This window comes from Pseudochaenichthys georgianus, chromosome 7, assembly GCF_902827115.2.
Source record: "Pseudochaenichthys georgianus chromosome 7, fPseGeo1.2, whole genome shotgun sequence".
Lineage (NCBI taxonomy): Eukaryota > Metazoa > Chordata > Actinopteri > Perciformes > Channichthyidae > Pseudochaenichthys > Pseudochaenichthys georgianus.
Genome location: NC_047509.1, coordinates 1,067,328 through 1,083,096, shown reverse-complemented (window position 1 = coordinate 1,083,096; position 15,769 = coordinate 1,067,328). Strand labels below are relative to the sequence as shown.

The 15,769-nt window shown below is 42.4% G+C and overlaps 1 protein-coding gene across 3 annotated transcripts; it reads right to left on the bottom strand.

Moving 5' to 3' along the window:
• Positions 1–395: 395 nt before the first annotated feature.
• On the bottom strand, positions 396–14,444 carry LOC117449070 (dnaJ homolog subfamily C member 5-like). 3 transcript variants are annotated; one of them, XM_034086445.2, is made up of 5 exons: positions 14,255–14,444; positions 9,055–9,173; positions 5,886–6,099; positions 4,846–5,017; positions 396–3,895 (listed from the first exon to the last, which is right to left on the bottom strand). In XM_034086445.2, the coding sequence occupies exons 2-5, from the start codon at positions 9,162–9,164 to the stop codon at positions 3,789–3,791; spliced, it is 603 nt and encodes a 200-aa protein (XP_033942336.1). In that variant the 5' UTR covers positions 9,165–9,173; positions 14,255–14,444; the 3' UTR covers positions 396–3,788. The 3 variants fall into 3 exon arrangements, with proteins under 3 accessions (XP_033942336.1, XP_033942337.1, XP_033942338.1); XM_034086446.1 differs by having other exon boundaries at positions 396–3,892; XM_034086447.1 differs by lacking the exon at positions 396–3,895 and adding an exon at positions 3,902–4,004.
• Positions 14,445–15,769: the final 1,325 nt, after the last annotated feature.

Below are 15,769 nucleotides of genomic sequence, written 5' to 3'. Positions count from 1 at the left end.
ATTTTGAGATGTTTGTATTTGAGAATTGTTTATTTCTACTCTTAATCTCCAAGTATGTGCAATGCCTTGTTTATGCTGCAGCAACAAAGCGTTTCCCTATTTGGGATCAGTAGAGTACATCTCATCGATGTATACTTGGGGGACTCTGGCTGTACATGAGTGTATGTGTATAAGTACAGTCCAGGTATTATTGAACATGGGCATTTTGGCCTTCATATGTATACGTCTACAACTGAAAACCATCATATCAAGCTTAAAACCAAGGCCTTATTATTGTATATGTATTAATATAACTTGACACTGTGATTCCTCTTTACCTCTGTTGGCTCTGAGCCCACTTTGTGTACGACACGTACTTCCACATTGACACGTCTGTACAAACTGCGGGTCACCAGTCCAAATGTTCAGGAACATTTATTCAACAACAGCAAATCAGATCAGTGATCCGCTTGTTTTCTTCCAGACACACATTTACCATGCTACAACAGAAACGGTAAGGGTTTATACTTTATATGGACGAGTGTATGTACAAGCGACCTTCACCATTAACCTTGCTAAAATTCAATGGTCACATTACAACACCATACCAGTTAATAAAATCATATCCATCATCGAGTATGAAATAAATAAAACTCCAAAAGAAATGCGTCATATAACCATTTCACTATCGTTACACTTTATATAGTATGTCGTCTTTTATGGAGCCATTTCCTGATTTTTTTTTTAAACACACAGTGCATTCAACTGAGAACATTTACAGTAGCATCTTTCAGTATCTCAATGAAAAAGCCATGACGGGAACATCTATGTTTCATCGAGGGTCAGGGGAAACATCGCACGGGGGCACAGAGGTCACAGAGGTCACATCCATACCGGTAAGAGCAGAGGGTGGCGACACGAGCGCACCAATTGTAAACCATTGAAACACATTATTAGCATTTATGAACCGGACAGGATGTTCATGGCAAAGTGCGTGCGATGCAGATCCAGTGGTATGAAACACCTCTTCTCCTAAACGTGGAGTGCCTGTAAGCACGACGAGCTTCTCTACAAAACATAGTCACAATGATAAAACGATCACGGCATCGGACTTCAGTTCAAAACACGAGGACGAGATCTGATTTATGCACGACATAAAAAACAGCCGGGTCAGCGGGGCTGCACCGGATGAACTCGGACGTTCAGAAGCTTCCGATCAAGCGTTTAAAGTTCCTTACCGCGTGTGTATGACTCCTCGGTACACGTGTATGTGACGCCTGCTTGGCACCAGATTCAGATTCTGATATTAAATGACGTCCATTTAAGAAAGTCTTTCATATTAATTTGTTTTGAACACACGTTCTCTGTCCTCGCCTCCCCGTGTGCAGAAAGCAGTCAAAAGGTTGTTTTTGAGATAAAATGCCCAAAAATATGGATTAAATCTGACTTTTTTTACGAGATAGAAACAAATGTGGACTTTTGGGGAGTTGGACCACACGAGTCTGACATGTATGCAGCGACTACTGGAGTCTACTTTTATTATAATACTACTGATATAAGTGTAGCTTAATCTCCATCAGCCAATGGGCACGCACACTGGCTTTACAGAGATGATGGAGCAGCATTGCATTGCAGATTTGTAATTCCAATGCTGAGCTAAGTCGTCGGTACAGCCCAACTAACCAGCTTTATTTCCCCGCTCTCAAAGGTGTCACATGTTTTGCTTTCCACATCACATGAACTACAACATATTCAAGACGGCTCAGAGTTGAAAACAAGTTGACCTCCCCCACAGCCCCACAGCCCCACAGCCCCACAGCTCCACAGCTCCACAGCCCCACAGCCCCACAGCCCCACAGCCCCACAGCCCCACAGCTCCACAGCTCCACAGCCCCACAGCCCCACAGCTCAACGGGTAAACAGAAACGAAACCATGACATGGTCTGAATTAGTGATGACTGCTTGCAAATGGAATAAATAAGTGCAGCAAGTCATCCGAATACAAATAACCTTTTCTTCACTCATTTAAAGAATCCCTTTTTTCTATGAGATTCAAACGTCTGAATCCAATTATAACATTATAATCAAGTGTAGCTGCTGATGTGAGGAATAAGTGGTGAAAAAATATAATTCTTGCTGGACTGAAAGCCTGCCTTAACTATGTTTAATGCAAATTAAAAATAAACAGAATAACGTTCGAGCTGTGCAGCGAAGACACACAACGGGGTCGGGGGGGAATGTAAAGCCAACACTAATTATAATAACTAACGTTTTGTCAGCAGACTCTCGGGGGGGGGGGCACGCTCACAGACACACAGACACACACACACACACACACACACGGGCTCTGATTTAAGGGAGACATTGCACGAGTAAATGATGGCACTGATCACACACCGTCTGAAACCCCCCTGAGCCCCCTCTCCTCCGTGTGAACACATCGCACTAACACGTATATCTATAGATGAGAGGTTCTTTCCTTCTACGTCATGCCCCGCCCCTTCTGGGTGAAAACACTCGGCGTCATGTGACAGGTACAGATTGTGAGGTTTTTTCGCTAATCACGTTTTTTTATCTGCATGGAGCCCAATCAGGACGCTCCAACGACTACAGAATGTTGTTGGAGATTTATAGTTTAATTTAAACTCTAACAGTGGACGAGTGGTGAGTACTGCATATATATATATATATATATATATATATATATAGTATATTTACTACTCTGACTTTTACCATTACAACCGTTTACGTTGATGATTGGCGTTAGCATCATTAGCATCGTTAGCTGTGATGAATTGTTTCCCACAGACGTACGTATTAACTGAGTCCTGAAGCCACAGATCGACCTTTTCCCCGAGAGGAAGTAAAGAGGAATGTTGTTGTTGTTTGTCCAATACACAACACAACAGCTTTTAGGGAAGATAAAACCATATCTTCCCGCTTAACGCTGATTTTTGGTTTCACACATAAGTGGGCGGGGCTGTAATTTTGCTGCTCTCATCTAGGAGCTCTGCAAAGTATAACTGTTGCAAAATATGAAACATTTGGATACCATTTTGGAAACAGTGCATGCGACACCATGATGTGGGTCAAAGAGAGAGAGGTGGGTCAAAGAGAGAGAGGTGGGTCAAAGAGAGAGAGGTGGGTCAAAGAGAGAGAGGTGGGTCGAAGAGAGAGAGGTGGAGAGAGGTGGGTCAAAGAGAGAGAGGTGGAGAGAGGTGGGTCAAAGAGAGAGAGGTGGGTCAAAAGGCAGAGAGATTGAGGAAGTGACTTCTTCATTACGTTGATGATGGGCGTTAGCCTCGTTAGCCTCGTTAGCTGTGATGAAGTGTTTCCCACAGACATACGAGGCCTGAAGCCACAGATCGACCTTTTTTTCAAAGAGGAAGTAAATAGAAATATTGTTGTTGTTTGTCTAATACACAACACAACAGCTTTAAGGAAAGACACAACTATATTTTCCCGCTTAATGTTGATTTTTTGGTTTCACACATAAGTGGGCGGGGCTCTCATCTATGAACTCTGCAAAGTATAACTGTTTTGCAAAATATGAAACATTTGGATACCATTTTGGAAACAGTGCATGCCAGGATGTGGGGCAAAGAGAGAGAGAGAGGGGGGGTAAAAAGGCCGAGAGAAACAAAACGGTTTGAGGAAGTGACTTCTTGATTAGTTCCTTGGTAACGGGCCATGCTTACGAGTCCCTCAGCGCCGCTCTGGAAACAACATGGCCGCCGCCCTCTTCTTCTGGCTGAGGTGGAGCAGGCAGGACCGCGGGGGGGTGGGTGGGTCGTGGGGGGGGGCGGGGGTTAGTTGAAGCCGGTGTCGGTGTGGTAGGAGTGATGGCCGTCCCCCGTGAGCTGCGTGGTCTCTGTGGCTGACGGCTGCAGCATTATGGGGTCGCCCCCAGCCTCTACTTATAAAACAAATAAGACAACAGGTTTCAGCCTCTTCGCTCTAATAGAGGGGCTCAATGAGGGGGGGGGCAGCGTCCCCAGGCTGCGTCCACACTGGGTCGAGGGGGGCTTAGTGGGCGGGAGTGAGAGAATATTGCATTAGTTATCACAGAGGAGATGACCCTCCCCAAATCTGCTTCAACAAACATGTAGACTGAGAGATTCAAAAAGACAACATTAGGACATGTCTCAGGTCAGAGCCAGGAGGACAACGTGTTTAGATATCTCACTTCTATAAACGAGATATCTGGAGTGTAGAAACACTCTGGGATAGGTTAAAGACTTTCAATGCACTCGTAGAAATGTGCTTTATGAATTAGGGCTGAATCAAAATGTTATCAAAATATGTACTCAAATATTTATATTTATAGTCTGAAGATATGTCAAACATAATATGATATTAGTTTAAAAGTTGAGTGTCTTTGGGATTGAACAACATGTTTGATCCAAAATGCATCAGACAATGAGAATAACCCCCCATGACTAAGCTTTAGGGACAGGTGGGAAGTAGTGGAGTACAAATACTTTGTTACTGTATTTAAGTCTTTCTGGTATCAGTACCAGTATCTATCACTTCCTGGTCTTCTCTAAAGAAGAGGGACCAATGGAAACGTTGTCATGTTGCCGTTGTTCAGCATGGAAACATTCATTAGCTAACAATGACATTATTGTTCTATTAATATAAAGGGAGGTCAGGTACTCTTTAAAGCAGCTGCTAGCTATGGGTACTTTTTACTGAAGTACATTTCAAAGCCCTCTTTACTTTCACTTGAGTTAAGAAGTTTAGTCAGTACTTCTACTTTTGCACGAGTATCTGTACTTCTACTTGAGGAAAGGATGTGTGTACTTCTACTTGAGGAAAGGATGCGTGTACTCTTGCCCTCTCTGGCTTCAGGTGTTGTGGTCTCACCTCTCTCGTCAGACTGCAGCTGGGCCTCCAGGTCTTCAGGAGACACGTAGAAGGCCTGCTCCTGGCCCTCTCGAGGCCGGGGTTTACATTTCCCACAGCAGCAGTTACAGCAGCAGCACAGGCAGCAGCAGAAGTAGCAGCCGGTGGCCAGACCGCAGAACACAAACAGCGCCTGCAGGGGACAGAAAACCAGGTGAGAGGGAGACGTAACTGTGCGGTGTCGTGCGAATACGTCTTCCTGGCTAAAGCCTGAAGGTGCAGCTCTGCACGTTCGGGCAGGGTTTCTTTGAGTCAGCTGCCGAGTGGGACGTACGGCCGCATTTCCAGCAACGGTTTTCCCTTCTGAATGTCTTTCATTTTTGTAAAACACCTTGAATTGCCTTGTGCTGAAAGGTGCTATATAAATAAACTTGCCTTATGCTACTATAATACAATATTATTATTATTATATGTACTCTGTGACATTTCTGTTCTTTTTGTGGTATTGTATTACAGAATAATAAACTTCTTTATCATAACGTTTGTAGATATTTCAAGTAATTCAACTCACAGGAGGGCTACAGTATGTTTTTTATAAACTAAGCTTTCTGTCGTCCTGCTTGAACATACTTTTTGTACTTTGTCTCCTGTGTATATTAATGTTGAATAAAATCATAAAATACTTGGTAACTGACGAGTTGTTCGTTCAAAGTTGTTATTCTTGTAGTATTCCCTTTTTTTATATATACATATTTATTTCTCTTATTTCTCCGATATTCGCTCCCATTTCATGTTTAATTTGACAGTATTCTTATAGTTTCTCCTTTGTATATATAGGTACATTTATTGTAACCATTTTTATTAATTTATTCTATTTAATTGTGTATTTTTCAATTGTTGTTTTTATATATATTTGTTTTACGTCTTGTAATTTCACTGTTGAGGAGCCTGCGACCTCAGTTGGTCATGCATTACATGATCACACCGTAGTTGTGTTTATGTAATGAAAAGGAACCCCTGAACCCTGACCCCTGATCGAGTGGCATTGCCCTCAGTCTCACCTTGGCCCACCAGCTGGAGAGCACGAAGTAGGTGTTGACGTTCTCCTCTCCGAACTGCTCGGCCACGTAGAGCCCCAGCGAGCCGTATTTGTCGTAGATGTTCCTCTTGGTCGGGTCGTTCAGGATGGCGTGAGCGTTGTTGATCTCCTTGAATTTATCCGCCGCCTCGGGGTTTTCGGGATTCTTGTCGGGGTGGAACTTCAACGCAAGTTTCCTGTGGAGAAAATCAGCGAAAAAAGACAATGAAATAAAATATAAAATCACATTACTGTGGGAGCTATTCTGAGGGGTAAATAACGATTTGTGCAAGAATTGAGTAAATATCTGTCAGTCTGAGGAAGTCGTGTTGAGCTTTGGGAAGTATTGAGGATATTTGTTTAACATTATTTGACATGTTTTAGATGAAACCACTTGAAAATAATCCACAGATTAAATCTAAACAATAAGAAACCAGAGAAACAACAATACAAGATGAAAATAGGTGTGGAAAACCCGCTCATGTGAATTAAAGTGGAAGAGCTGAGGGATGTTAAAGAGGAAATATTGTGCAGAAATGTGGAAAATATCTGCAGCAAATCAATTAAAATGTCCAATAAATCATAAATACTGTTAAAAAAGGAGCAGTATATAATAATAATAATAATAATAATAAAGCTGCAAGCAGCGTTGAGCGGGTCTTCGACGTTCCGCAGGCTGTTGTCCGCACGTCGACGTGTCTAGGTGTCTCGAGGACTCGGCCGTTGGCAAACGTGGGAAGTTTCAGGCCGATCGGACAATGTCTTTGAGTTACAGCAGTAACACAAACGTTGTGTTTGATGGCGGGTGATCTGTCGCCATGGCAACGGCATATGATGACATCCCATAACATGCTTAGATGTGTTGAGGGCTGCATCGTTATCAAACCTGTGACGTTTTGGGCCGTTTGGAGCATGTTAACTGGAGTTATGAGAAAACCGTGTTTCACGGCGACCATTTTGTTACCATAGCAACGACATTTTACGAAATCTCAAAACTGATACATATATGTCTCGAGGGCTTGACGGTTAGCACACATGTGACATTTTAACCCTTTTTTACCATTTACACAGGAGTTATAGCACTATCTTAGTTAACAGCAAGGAATGTGTTGCCATGGCAACAGCTTTTGAGGAAAACTCACTATTGTCATATGGAGGTGTTGAGGGCCGGATCATTAGCCATCATAAGAAGTCTGGTGCCGTTTGGACGATTTCCAATTGAGTTACGACAACACCAGGTATATTGGCGAGGGACGCGTTACCATGGCAACGGCATATGATGACATCCCATAATTGACATAGTGCTGTTGAGGGCCGGACCATTAATGATACTCTGAAGTCTGGTGGTGTTTGGACGAGTTTCCATTGAATTAGGACAACACCGTGTTTCATGGTGAGGGATACGCATCCCATGGAAACGGCATATGATGACATCCCATCATTGGCGTGGAGCTGTTGAGGGCCAGACCATTAGCCATCATATGAAGTGTGGTGCTGTTATGACGATTTTCCATTGAATTACTTCAACACCGTGTTTATTGGCGAGGGACGCGTTGCCATGGCAACGGCATACGAGGACATCCCATAATTGACATAGAGCTGTTGAGGGCCGGACCATTAATGATAGTCTGAAGTCTGGTGCTGTTTGGACGATTTTCCATTGACTTACAACAACATCGTATTTTTTGGCGGGGGATGCGTTGCCATGGAAACGGCATACGTTGAGATTTCAGATTTCACGTAGAGCTGTTGAAGCATGGACCGGTGATATAAAAGTGAAGATTGGGGGACGATGGGACCGTGTCCATTGGAGTTACAGCGACACCGTTGTTTATGGCGAAGGATCCGTCGTCATGGTACGCCAAATTAAGTAACATCAGATTTGATCTAGAGCTGTTCAGGGCTGTGGTGTTAACCATCATGTGAAGTTTGGTGGCGTTCTGAGTATGTCAGTTTGAGTTATGATATCATCGTGTTCCATGGCGAGGGACCGCCTAGCATCGAGCAAACGCGAACTTTGGCGCCAAATAACGGCTACGCCGCGCGAAAGAAAAAAACGTCCGTGATAACTTTAAATTGCCCATGTGACGCGAAGCTACCCGACGAATTTCGAGCCGTACGGATAAAGTCCCTAGGAGAAGATAGATTTCGTACGGAGGACACAACATTCAAAATGGCCGACTTCCTGTACGTTATTTTATACCCTTCCAAGAGGCTTTTTGGTTTGTCTCCGCACCCTAGATATGCGTGGCGAGTTTCGTTCGTTTACGTGAAAGTTAAAGTGGGGGGAGTTTACGTTAAAAACGGAAATGGGCGTGGCCTACGCAATTTTTGACGCAAAGTTCCGGAACCAATTACATATCTCAAGTTGCCACACTTTTGACACGCCTGCAAAATTTGGTGAGTTTTCCCATATGTTACGGGGGTCAAAAGTGCGTTCCAAAAGTTCAAATAATAATCATAACAAATAATCGGTCCAATCTCAATCATGTGCGATTTTACTGTGAGGTGGGTGAGCCCTGTTTATAGTGGGTTTTGCATGGTTATCGCTCGACTAAGTTGATTGTAACGATATCAATTATGCGTGTTGCAGTAACGTGGGCGGAGCCTATCAGCCGTCATTATTTCCGAACATTTTCTGTGCTTTTGCCGGTCGTTTTCCCTGTTTTTGGGTGTTTTTCGCAGGTTTATCGGGTCTTCGCCGACCTAGGTCTCAGACCCTAATAATAATACATGTATAGCGCTTTTCTAGAAACTCAATATCTGCGTTTGGAAGGAAGTAAAAGGGCTGTGCAGTTATAACGTGCAGTAGCAAGAGGTAGCAGTGTGCATACAAGTGCAAAATAAATACAGTATATCACAAAAAATGCAATAACTCAATTAATAAAGTCCTCTCTCTTAGTTATTCTTATTTCCTGGGTGCATATTGGATCAAAAATGTTATTGAATCCCAAAAACACTCAACTTTGAAACTAGGTAGACTAATATTACAGTTTGACGGCATCAAACTCCTTGTACTCCACTCCTTCCCCCCTCCCTAAAGCTTAGTCGGAGCATGGGGGGTTTTACAACGGGCTCAAACGTGAGTTTCCTTTCTTGGTTACTCTCATTTCCTGGGTGCATATTGTACCCCACTTGTAGGTGTGCCTCACCTGTAGGACCTCTTGATGTCGTCGGGGGTCGCCACCTTCTCCACCCCCAGCACGAGGTACAGAGTCTCCCCGGCGGTGGAGAGCGAGCGCTGCCTCTGGTGCTCTGCCATGATCTCTCTCTGAAAACAGGAAGTAAAGCAGGGATCAAGATTCAAGGCTTTCATCGTCATGTGTTCAGCAGCTACAGTGCCGTTATGACAATGAACATCCCAGGTCACAGGCTCCTCCCCCAACAGTGCAAGTAAATACACTAAAATAGACTACAATAGAAATAGTGCAGAATCGTCTATAGGAACCCCCCCCCCCCACCCCAAGACCTCCGTGACCCTGAGTCCCTCACCCTGTTCCAGTCCCGCCTCATCTCTTGTCATCAGTACACTCATACTACCCCCCCCCCCCATGGATCCCGCGCTATATAAAGTAATTGGAATATGATATATTATTATGTTTAAAGTTGCAAACAGATGAATGTTACGGACGTTCTTTCAAAAGTTGAAACATATACACGTCTGTTCAACTAAATAAATCAGGCCTGTGCGACGGAGAGGAACGCAGATCTGTAGAAACACCACAGACAAATAAGAAGTCCTGTTACCTAAATATTTCTTAAGTAAAAGTTGAAATGCCAAGTCTATAAATGTGTATGTTATACATGTGACTGTCTTCAACCTTTCCTTAGAATATTTCATGAATTGTAAGGTGTCCCCTTGGACGCTTTGAAAGGCGCCTCCAAATAGAATTATTTTTATTATTATATAAAACGTATTGCATCATAATCGTTCCTTAGGTTGAAATACCACAACCTTAACTTCGCCTTTACTCGCACTTGGATTAGGACTACTGTTTCTGTTTTTAGTTTTTATGTAAGGCGTCTTTGAGCATTAGGAAAAGCGCTATAAAAATCCAATGTATTATTAATAATTTCATTTAATCGTTTATTTGAACAGGGACAATGGACATTAAAGAACACTTTCAAAAAATGCTTCGAGTGTAAATATATCGGATTTTAGCTTTAAGCCAATTTCCATCCGCAGTCCCTCACAGACAACATATAAGAACATGACATCACGCAGGGACCCTGAAGTCACATGTAAGACCTTCTTTAAGACCCTTTCCATACATTTTAAGACCTCATCGCCACTTTGAGTTCTAACCGGTTACCTTGGCGACACACTTCACCTCACATTGACTATATACAGTATCGATTGTCCTTCCTCCTTATCTTCCAACCATGTGGACGCAGACTTGCATTTCCCCATAACGATGCTGCTTAGCAACCGGCGTAAACGGACCTCCGCGCTATCAAGCAGTGAGCACGCGACGTCCTGTTCAGATGACCCAACGGGATGCCATCAATAAACTACACAGAATCTCACGACACGCCTACGCCATGATTACATTCAGGCAGACGGTAGAACACAACCTCTCTGGACCATTCAGATACTTATTGAAAACAAGCTAAATGTAACACCTTGGAAAATGCCCTTTAATAGCCTTCATTTTCGCTAAATTGATTTATCAACTTTTAATGCTTTTTAAGACCCCGCGGACCCCCTGTAGAAACATAGCAACAAATTAATACATGATATGCAAAAAGTGCAAAAGAGCAAGAGCAGCATACACAAGTAGTTACCACATGGCAGTGCAATGCAGCAGCAACGACATGTAAAGTGCAGGAGAAGATACGCCTGTGTTAAAGTGCAGTTAGCGGTGATCGCCCGTCTGGTTGTTTCTCATCCACTGAGTTGACCTTTGAACCCATTGAGAGAGGGACGATCCGTGTCTCAGCTGGGAGGCTGTTCCACAACGAGCTGCCTTTAACGGAGAGGACATTTTGTCCAAAAGTGGTCCGTCTGCAGTGGACCTCACAGTCTCCTCTGGTTTCTGACCTCGTGCAGCGTCCAGTGTGTTTTCCCCTAAGGGGGGGGGGGGCAGTCCATGTAAACCCTCTATGGCATACTGTTGCCCTCGACCTCACACTGGCCCTCTAAATATATATATATTTTTTAATATACTCAATGTCACCTGACATGCTGGTGTCCAATAAAACGAGGGAATGCTATGGGTGTGGCATTTTGTCTGGAGCCGTCCTTTCTGCAAGCACAGCTGCAGGCGCTCAGGGCCACCGCTTGGTAAGATACATTTCACTTTTTAACATATTACAAATGTACACAACTTAAAATAAAAAATACATGCATGAATCATGAATACGTAAAGAAGTATATTTGATTGTTTAAAGACTTATTAATTAGCCACACACACACACACACACACACACACACACACACACACACACACACACACACACACACACACACACACACACACACACACACACACACACACACACACACACACACACACACACACACACACACACACACACACACACACACACACACACACACACACACACACACACACACACACACACACACACACACACACACACACACACACACACACACACACACACACACACACACACACACACACACACACACACACACACACACACACACACACACACACACACACACACACACACACACACACACACACACACACACACACACACACACACACGCACACACGCACACACACACACACACACGCACACGCTGTTCTATGGTTCAGGTTTGTGGCTCAAGCAAACAAACAGTATTCAATGTGGGACAGAATCAAACAGTGGAGGTGTGACTTTGCAGCTTTGACAGTTAAAGGTGGGGTCGGCAGCTCGAGTGCTAGAATTTGAAAATACACAACCGAAACAAATCTGCCCCTTCCTTCAGACTTCCTCACAGAGCCCCTCCTCCAACACACACGAACGCGCACATGACCAATGCGGGCACGAGATCAGTCTGTGCCCAGATGGAAGCTGACAGGCAGGTAGGCCATCCAGCTACTTTAGCCGGCTCAGATGATTGGTCGTGCTTTTACAGAACTACGGCTTCCACTGATGATATTTCTTTATGGATTTATTGTCCAAGTATTTCATATATTCGTTGCTATCGGGACGTTAAGATCATTCCATGGAATATAACAAGTGTTTCTGAAGTGAATGACCTACCCCACCTTTAAGAAGGATCTAAGTCAGGGGTGTCAAACTCAAGGCCCGGGGGCCAAATCCGGCCCGCGACTTCATTTCATGTGGCCCCGCAAGAGCTTGCAAAGATTATAATACGTTTATTATACGGTTACATGCCGCTTTACAGAAGCAGGTTTCCCATAAACTACATGTCCCACAATGCATCTCGTTTTGTGACATGCACTCTGAAGACACTTGCAATTATTTGCCCTGGACTTCTGCTTTCAGACGTAGTTAATTACCAAGTTATTACCCTATCCAATAATAATTCAATTCAGAGGCAATAATGTAATATAATAAATTATTTTATATATATTATACATTTATATATGTATATTTATATCGTTACAACCGGCCCTTTGAGTGCAACGATAATGCTAATGTGGCCCGCGATGAAATTGAGTTTGACACCCCTGGTCTAATTTGTTAAACATTTTTGCAATATGTTGAATTGAATGGTATTTGATACTTTCTTGATATGTTTCTTAAAAGTTAAGCTCGAGTCCAGTACGACTCCAAGATAATAATAATACTCCTTTATAAGTTACAAGTCCTTCCTTTAAAATGTTACTGTGGTAAAAGCGGAAATCCCACAGTTTGGAAATGCATATAAATACTCATTTCAAAATCTTGCTGACAAAAAGTACTATAAAAAAGTGTCCAAATACAGTAAGAGTATTTGGACACTGCTATATATTGCATTACAGTGCACTTCCAGTCCTGCCATGTAATTGACATGTGGTCATGTACTACATGCAGAAGGAGAAACGATGTGTAAAGCTTTGCTATTTACTGAACGTATTGACTGTTAAAATACTGTAATTCAATCCAGAATATTATCCACTGCTTATAAATACTGTAATATCAGATATAGGTTACTGAGGTGTTAGTGCATTTCTAACCAGCTGTGTCCAATGTTAATATATCACAATGTATTGGTTACTTGGCGTCATGAAGGGAAAGAGCCCAAAGGAACCCGGTAAGCAGGTTTCTTGATCACTGGAAGAGCTATCGATTCGGCTGTTTCATCACCAGAAGCGTTTCTCCTGGTGATTTATTGATGCTTTAATTAGTTGCTAAAAGAGAAGCTTATTTATATTATTAAATGTTCACTATATACTGCTGAGTACAGTAGCTCGGGAATTTCACCAAAGGACTCAATTCGTCTTATCTGTGATAACACGTTGTATTAACCAGCAAAGTACCTCCAAATTGTATTTAAGTAAATTACATGTCATTTGTTAGACGCTTTTATCCAGAGCGACAGATGTACATCCAGTCCTGTGGACAATCCCCACGGGAGCGATTTGGACACAAGCCCAGGGACACAACGACATGCTGACTGCAGTGGGACTTGAACATGCTGATTCGAAGTCCAGCGCACTAGCCACTGAGCCACAGCCTCCTTGTACCTAGATGTATGTAGGTACACTGGTGACTGCAGGCAACAGCTGGCAATACAGATGTGTGGAAATACGCAGCGCTGTCAGACTTATGGGTGACATGCTAAAGCTCCGTGAGGCCAACATGCTGGATTCCATATCTTTCAGAAGTCATTTTTTCAGTGTAAATTGTGACATTTCTGTGCGTTTCTCCTGCAGCCTCCTGGCCTCCCTCCTGCCTCCCTCCCTCCCGCTGCTGCTGCGGGAACTACATCACTTACTGACAAGACAACCATGATGCACGAGGAACACATCCAGCTAATTGATGCTAGAAAAGCCCAACATAAAAGCGACATCGCCATTTGTGAGAATATAGCTGCGTCCTAATGGGTGTCATGATGACACAGTATAGCCTCTGCACAGGATCCTTCACCATCTTTACGCAGACATACAAAACGTGTCTCGGTTTGCACCCTGGGTGTTAACCATGTCGTGGAGACGGTGCGCATCCCGGTGTAAACGGTGCCTTTGGAGGATTAGACGGTGCGAATGCGATGTTAGGATGCATAATCTGTGCAAGCAGCATCCTCCTCAGCTCTGCAGCAGCATCCATGTTGGTTCCCGGCCTGCTCTCCCCCAGCCGAGGGGATGCATCCTCGGCTCTGATTTTCAAGGACAAGGGGCTTCCTCTGGAGGAGATAATAAGAGATGCAGATGTGTTTCCGCTCACCTTTCCGATGCTCTGAAGCTGAAACTCTGACGGTCCTCTGGGTTCGGTTTTTCTCAGACTGGAGCGGAGACTATGGCTGCATCTCTGTGGCTCCACACACTACACAATCACACACGCCACACAACTACACAATCACAGACAGCTGCAGCAGTACGCAGGCTCCACCCCCCCCTCCAACCCAAAAAATACCCCATGGCGACCCGACGTGCGCGTAACCGAGAGGTGGGGGGAGGATGCAGGAGGCGCGCAGAGCAGAGACTGAGGAAATATAAAAGTGCAGAGACAGCAATGTCGGACTGAAATCTGCACCATCACACATAAATAACATGCATTGTGAGACCTTGAAGAAACTGTGAAATATGTTACATCACCTTTCTAAGATTAGATTTAGAAACTAGTACAATTATTTTTTAATCAATTTTAAAAGACCCTGGGATCCAATGCAATACTACCAATAGATACTAATACATACTAATACATACTAACACATAATGCTGAGATTTTCAAAAAAGTAAAATCAGACAGCATATTATTTTTTAAACAATAATTATTTATTTGTCTACGTTTTATGAGATTTAGTTTCAATACAAAATGTTTTTATTATACTAAATCACAATTCTGAGATTTAAAATTAACAAAAAAAAATTCAAGAAAATAAATGTTTTTAAAAAACTGAATTCTGAGATTTTACAAAAATATACATTTATGTTTTTCAGAAAAATAAATTTCAAGAGAAAAATATATATGTTTAGATCTGACCAAAGGTTTTCCTGCTATGTCGAAATACCTGCATGAAACATGCTTATTTGTTTTAGTAATTCATAGGCACAACGGAAGAGGATAAACACGTGGAAAAAAATCAAAGCATTTTGAGATTTAGAATATAAAAATAATAATAATCAGGAGAAAAATAATTTCTGTGAAAAATATTAATTTCTTCAGCAAACATTTTTTCCTTTCTTTAAATTATCTGAAATAAAACATAATTTTGTTTTTGAAAAAAAACATTATTTTAATTCGGAAAAAAAAATACTTTAGGAGAATTCTGACTTTTTCTCAGAATCCTGAGATTTTCCAAAAAAGGAATAATTTTCTTTTAAGAAAAAAAAGATTCAGAGAAATAAAATCTGAATTCTGAGATGATCGAAAATAAATGTTTATCGGAAAATAAAATATGAATTGTGAGATTTTCCCAGAAATATTGATTTTTTCAAAAAATAAATAATTCTAAAGAAATTCAGTATTCTGACTTTTTTCTCGGAATTCTGAGATTTTCACAAAATATATGTATTTTTTAGAAAAGAGATTTTGAGGGGGAAAAGATCAGGGAAATGTATCTGAGAAAATGTTATTTTAGTTTAGTTACACATCCCAAACATTTGTTCTTAAATATGGCTCTCATTTTCTCCCGTGCATGCAAATCCATCTACTAGTAATAACCCATAGCTCCGTGACGTCACTGCCTCAAAAACCCGGAACATATCAAGAAAGAGAGTTTTTGGTCATTTTCCTCAG

Coding starts and splice junctions, on each gene's coding strand:
- LOC117449070 (XM_034086445.2), bottom strand. CDS start 9,164: ATGGCAGAGCACCAGAGGCAGCGCTCGCTCTCCACCGCCGGGGAGACT. Junction 5,018..5,885: donor TCTCCAGCTGGTGGGCCAAG/GTGAGACTGAGG, acceptor TGTCCCCTGCAG/GCGCTGTTTGTGTTCTGCGG. Junction 3,896..4,845: donor GCTGCAGTCTGACGAGAGAG/GTGAGACCACAA, acceptor TTGTTTTATAAG/TAGAGGCTGGGGGCGACCCC.